The 6,410-nt window shown below is 58.6% G+C and overlaps 1 protein-coding gene across 1 annotated transcript in view; it reads right to left on the bottom strand.

The window, feature by feature from the left end:
- Window positions 1-2,290: 2,290 nt before the first annotated feature.
- COL5A1 (collagen type V alpha 1 chain) overlaps window positions 2,291-6,410 on the bottom strand; it is a 99,015-nt gene continuing 94,895 nt past the window's right edge. Inside the window, exon 63 of the mRNA XM_045289356.1 lies at window positions 2,291-4,640. Coding sequence (XP_045145291.1) covers window positions 4,305-4,640 — 336 coding nt within the window. The 3' untranslated portion in view covers window positions 2,291-4,304. The remainder of the gene's footprint in view (window positions 4,641-6,410) is intronic.

The raw sequence follows: 6,410 nt of genomic DNA on the forward strand, positions 1-6,410 counted from the left end.
TGACCGTCCTCCCAATGACCGTTGTGTTTGAGCCCATTGTTACACCCACTGAACCAGCCCTTCTTCCTTCCGTTCCGCTGCCCCTCTGCTTTGCAGAGCACGCCGTTCTTCTGCAAGGACCGGGCTCTCCTGACAGCGTGTCCGGAGTACACACGACAGGCTCAGCACCCTCGACTCTCAGGGACACGCTGGCTGTCCTTCCCGAGACAGATCTCTCTGTTCTGTTGGCAGTCCACGGCGCTTTCCAGACCTTGCCAGAACCACTGTTCTAGCGCTTCGGCTCCTCGTTCAGCATCCAACTCCCCGTGCACCTGGGGCGCACCTGGGGCAAGGGATCAGGCACACTCTAGCCTTTCGGCTTCCATCCTTGGAAACTTGATGGGGGTGATTCTGTCCTGCCTGGGGGTCGCTGTGAGCCAGAGTGGACTCGGTGGTCCCAGGGAGGAGTGTGGGCTGGAGGGAGGCAGGTGGAGCAGTGATTCATGAGCAGCTGCTAACCTAAAAGCCTGGGGTTGAAATCCACTCGCTTCTCCCACGGACAGCACCTTCTCCGCAGAAGGAGGGTGGGTGGTCCATTTGGGGAGACGGACAACCTCGGAAACCCTATAAGGCAGTTCTCCTTTGTCCCACTCGGTCTGGCCAGGAGGAATCGGGGTGGTTTCCGTGATGGTAGGTTGGGTTTTTTGTTTTGGAAAAATGGTATCGCTCCTGGCTTTCATGCAGGAAAGGCTTGGTCACACTCAGAAGACTGAGGTACAGTGAACTACTGAACGTGGCCCTGTGGTGGTTTCATCCTTTCGTGGACTGGATAACTAGAGTGCAGGGGTGGACTCTAGGCTGTCAATCAGCTCACAGCCTGATGGTGTCTCCTGGTCGGTTGTGACCTTCTCATGAGAAGGGTCCTGAGGACCTCCCCCCACATCTCTGCCTTCACCTTCCTATTGAGGAGCCACACAGGGAGCTGCCAGAGCCCTGGAGAGGCACCCCTGCCCACCATTGGATTCACATAACCTTGCACCCACCAGCCTGTGATCTTCCTGCATGCTGCATCCTTGCTGTGGCTGCGTGAGTCTGCAGAGGGACTTATGGACTAGCCTTGGACTTAGGGACTTGATATGGTTGGGGCTGGGAAATAATGACTTCTGAATGTGAAGCTCTCTCTTACACATCTACATGAGTGTCCCTGCATTTACCTCTCTAGTCAACCCAACCTAACACAGGCCCATGCAGTCAGAGTGTTTGTGGCTTCCATTGACAGGGCGAGGCGACGCGAATAAGGTACTTGTGGCCCACCAAGGGGATCAGGCAGCTTGCTGCTAATGACATGTATGGAGCCTGTAATGGTTGAGGTTATGTATCAGCTTAGGCGGACCGTGATTTTCAGTTTCGATGGTGCTAGCCTCCGTTTTTGGTGGGCCTCCATGCCCGGGTTATGCCCCATTTGGGAGGCAGTGATCTGCCAACAAGAATTAAGACAGGATGCATCTTGAGTGACTGACTGCCTTACGGCAGGGCACCGCTCAAGTCACCAGCCTAACCCGTCACCACCACCTGCACACCCTTATTCAAGGTATACCCTTGTACCCCCACGCTTAAGTAAGGGGAGTTTGTGTCAAACACAAAGTTTGTTGTAAAAAGTTCATTCTCTTTTCATTCCGTTTTCTCACACACCATTTGAAGTCCCCTGGGATGGATGAACATACTACCAAACATCTCTCTCTTGTTCTCGATCCTGCACAGACTCCAGCCCCCACAACCGGGCGCCACTCTCCTGACGGCGTGCTGGCTCCACGAGGTGCTGCGTGGGCTTCCAAAAGCCCCAGGCAGGAGGGGAACATGGACCTTCAGTCAGTGCCGATGGGCGGCAGTCTGGAAAAGTTGCACCTTTGGGACATCTTTAACCTCCACCTTATATGAACCAAGCTGTGCTGATCCCTATAAAAGAGGTTGTATGGGTAAAGACATCGCAATCACATTTGTTCCAGGTGGAAACAGTAAACTTGATTTATTGAGCACACTGGTACAATGATTCCTTTGGTACACAGGTTTTAAATTGTTCAAAGCACCCTTTCCCCAGGCGTTACAGTTAGAGCCGATGGCACATCTGTTTGTGTTTGTTTTAGGGAATGAATGGCCAACTTAGCACGGGACGTTCTATTTTAAAGGGCCCGATAGCCCAGAAGCTTGACTGCTGGCTTACTGTCTGTGGTTTGCTTTCTTTTCGGCATTTGTCCAGTTACACAGGTCTATATTAAGAGGTAGGGTGGGAAATAAAATTAAGCCAAAAGAATTTCTGCAAATATAAGAAGAAATTTTATTGCAATACACCGTAGCTGAAGTGGCTTGGGGAGAATGGGACACGTTTCGAACTTCGATACAGACCACAACTTTGGAGGGGCCAACAGAGAAGATGGTGGTGGGCTGAATGGACGAATCAGGCGGGACGAGAAATCACACAGAATCACATGACCTAGACGGGGTGGGGGGTGGGGCAGGGGCACCACCAGGGCATCGATGGGCCTCCTTCCTGTATGGCTTTTCCATGGAGGAGAGGCGGAGAGAGACTGGCCCCGCTGGGTCCTGAGGGCCTCCAGGCCAGACTTTTCTTTGGAAGAGCAAGCCTCAAGTCCTAGGGACGCTGGGGCTGGCCTGGGCTTGGGTGGTTTTGCTATTCCGAGTCCCCGTGGCCGGGATCCTGTGAGGCACCATGCTGATGGGTCGTGAGGGCACCGGTGCCGTGGCTGTGCGGAGACTGCCTCATCTGGGCGTTGCTGGAAGGTGACATTTCACAGTAGGGGTCGCCTTCCCTGCTGGCCCTGGGGTCCTCCTGCCCAGCACGGTCACCCTCCCCTTGATGCAAAGGAGCAGGAGTGGCCTCCAGAGGGCACGGCCCCAGCACCGAGCTCCAAAGTTGCTGACACGGTGGCCATAACCCTTGTAGGTGGACACCCAGCTGCTGGCGTGGGGACGAGGTTCAGCCAGCAGTCCCACCGAGCACCACCTCAGAGTACATTGTGCCTCCCTCTGCCCGCTGCCAGGGCTGCGCCGGCCCGTGGCAGCTGGATGGGCTGGCTTCAGTTCAGGGAGGGAACGCAGCAGCAATTAGCACCAGAAACATCCCGCCGCTGCCGGCTGGAATATGGTTTGGTGCTGCCGCACGCAGGGGCAGGAAGCGACTCCGTGTTCCAGAGCTTGTGCGCGCGCTCAGATCCGGCCAGCACAGCCCGGCGGGCTCCCAGCTTGGAGCCTGAGCACCCAAGGTCCTTGGCCAAAACTCAGATCGGGGAGGCGAAAGCCGTGTAGGGAGAGACATCTGGGGAAGTGAGGGGCGGCCCGGTCCCCCCAGTGTGGCCTTCAAGGGGGTCTTGAAACAGATAGCACCACAAAGACAAAGTGTAAAACTCAGCACCAATTATTCTCCGGAAGCAGGCGGCTGTCCTGCCCTGCACGGCCTCCCCGCAGGCTTTGCCCACAGAGGACAGCCAGCAGGAGGCGGCCTGGGGCAGCCCCACCCGTCCTCGCCCAAGTGCTCCCAGGTTAGGAAGCATACGACATGGTCTCTCCCTGCAGCTTCCACTAGACATAAAAACACCGAACATTCCGAGCAAATCCAAACTCGGCCAGGGGGTGGCATTTCCTGCTTGGTAAGTGACCGCCCTGTGCCCCCTGCCCGGGGCCCCAAGGCCACTGACCACAAGTCCTTGGCCATGGAGGGCTGAGACCCTCCCCACCGCTCCTTAGAATTGAGGTCCAGACCCCCCCGTTCCAGATGTTCCTGGGACCAGGGCTGGGGTGGTCAGGCTTTCAGGCTGATTGAAAGGCAGGGACATGCACATTTATAACAACACAATACAAATATTTACTTAACACCCAGCACTGTCAGCACCTTGATCCATGGGGAAGGGAGGCACAGGGTGGGGTGGGCAAGGTCTCAGGTGGGTGGGGACTCTGGCCGTGGCGGGTGGAGGGCCTTTACCAGGCTGGCCTGGGCACAGGGTGGTGGTGGGGTCACGGGCATCTATACCTCTTCCAGTTGGATTTGACCAATGAGGCCCAGACCCACCCCCGCCCCTCCGGCTGTGCATCGGTCTCTGTGGAGCAGGGAGGGGGCTGGGGAAGGAGGCACTTGAGGGGCCCAGGGCGCCCGAGGTGGTGGTGTCTAGGTCATGTGATCCGCTCCCGGGGGCAAGGCTCTCCCCTTTGGCTCTCTGGGTCTGGGGTCCAGCACGGAGTGGAGGTCGGCGGGACGCCGGCGAGCAGCCAATGGACCGAGATGGTGAGGGGCTGGTCAACACCAGTGGTCCCTAGCCCATGAAGCAGGCCGGCCCCACTTCAAAGCCAAACTTCTGTGCCACTTCGCCGAAGTCATTGAACATGATGTCCACCACGGGCAGCTGCTCAACTTTGGGGGTGTCGATCTCCAGCACTGTCTTCTGATAGCCCTTCCTCGTCTGGGGACCGGAGGGGATACCCATTAGAGACCGCCCCCAGGCTCGAGTGAGCGCTTCACCGGTAGATCCCACTGGCTCCCCCCTCCACACACGTGTCTCTGCCCCACGGACAGGCCTCTCATCAGCCCTGCACACCTCAGCACGGCCTCCAGCCCCACTCCACACCGACCTGTCTCTCCCAGGGGCATCCTGCAGACCCCCCAGAGAACCGACAACCACTGGGGTCACGCCATCATGAGAGACCAGCAGTGGGAGAGGGGCTGCCGATGGCTCGGATTGTCTCCCCCAAACACGGGTCAGTGGTGTCAGGTCCAGGTTCTCAGGACAATGTGGTCACTCTCCACACGGTGATCTGATGTCCTGGCCTCTGGGTCCCGAGTCCCCACCTCTGTGGGGTGACTGAGGCAGGATGAATTCACTGCCAAGGAGTTGATGCCAATCCACAGTGACCCCACGGGACAGGGTCCAACTGCCCGGTGGGTTTCCGAGTTTCTGTTTACAGGAGTAGAAAGCCCTCTCTCTCTCCTGTGGAGCAGCTGTAGTTTTGAACTGCCGACCTTACAGCTCGCAGCCCAGCTCGTGACCACTGCACCAGCAGGGATCCGAGGTGGGAGCAGAGGGCGGTGGTGAGATCAGAGGGACCTCCCACCACCAGGATAGCTGCGCTGGGCGAGGAACCCGGGTCCCTGCACTGGGGACCCCCTGGACTCGGGAAGACAGATGCCAGGATGCAGGGAGGTCACCAAGGAATGCTGGCCCCCCAGATGTGGAGAGGACACAGGACCTTCCCCCAGGGCAGACACACACAGAAAGCCTGCCCCTCGAGCTGGCCTCCCCGGACTCAGAATGCTAGCACCCTCGACGGTGAGAGAATAGGGTCCTGACCAGTGGCCCGGGGTGACAGAGACCCTTTCTCTGTTCTCCTGCACCCGCCTTCCCCTCCCAGGGCCAGTGACCCATCCTGAGACACAGGGTGGATTCATCGGGCCAAAGACCATGCACGGGGCTCTGATCAGGTATGAGAAGTCAGGCAGCTAGCTGGGCGTGGAGGCAGAGCCCACCTGCCCGCAGACGGCCCACCTGCCGTAACAGACCCATCAAACACATCCTGGCCTGTGACTGCCCCCAGGGGCCCACAAAGCTCAGACACTGGGGTTTATGAGGGGTATGTTGCTGGTCCCACGACCGTTGCCTCTCTGTGGTGTCCATCAGGGACCTGGCCACCATGGCTGCCCATCCCCCTCTCTCCAGCAATTTTGCAGCATAGCTCAAGCTGGTCCCTAGGCTGTGGCTGCCCGGCCCCTGAGCCAGCTCTGGGTGCTGGCCCCTGGCTTTGACCCAGAGGACGGTGCCAAGGAGAGCAGCCCCACAGTAGGCTTGCTCCTAGCTGTCACCCCCCTGCTCCCCGCTCAGAGCCCCACCTCCCAGACATGACTCAGGGCCCTCGCTGGCCCCCTCCAGTCTTGCCTGACCAGCCACTGGGGGGCCAGTTCCTCCCCTCCAAGGCCCCTCCCACCCCTTCGAGGACATCTTTACCAGCTGGGATACAAGTGCTATGGGGAGGGGGCTGCCTTCCCTCTCCCTGGGCTAGGGACCAAGATGGGGACCCCACACATGCCCTTGCCCTGTGCCCAGGAATGCTCAGGTGACCGCAGAGCTGGAAGTCGATCAGTGAACAAGGAAGAATGGAGAAGGATCAATGTGTCTGGTCGGTGGTGCTGGTGAGGCATATCGAGAGCCCCACACACAGGTCGGCCAGAGCACTTGCTCCTCAGGGGCAAGGACGGGGAGACGTGGTCTCACCGACTTTGGAAAGACCCGTCCTGGGGAAGGACCTCCTGCTTGGGAAATGAGAGGGGCAGTGACCGCGAGGAAGGCCCTGGATGGGAGGGACGGACACAGTGGCTGCGATAAGAACCGGATCCAACTTAGGACCCGTCCAGAGGGCGGTGCAGGAGG

The sequence above is a fragment of the Echinops telfairi genome, unplaced genomic scaffold (assembly GCF_000313985.2).
Source record: "Echinops telfairi isolate 266 unplaced genomic scaffold, ASM31398v2 ScPeMD7_25;HRSCAF=90, whole genome shotgun sequence".
Classification (NCBI taxonomy): Eukaryota; Metazoa; Chordata; class Mammalia; order Afrosoricida; family Tenrecidae; genus Echinops; species Echinops telfairi.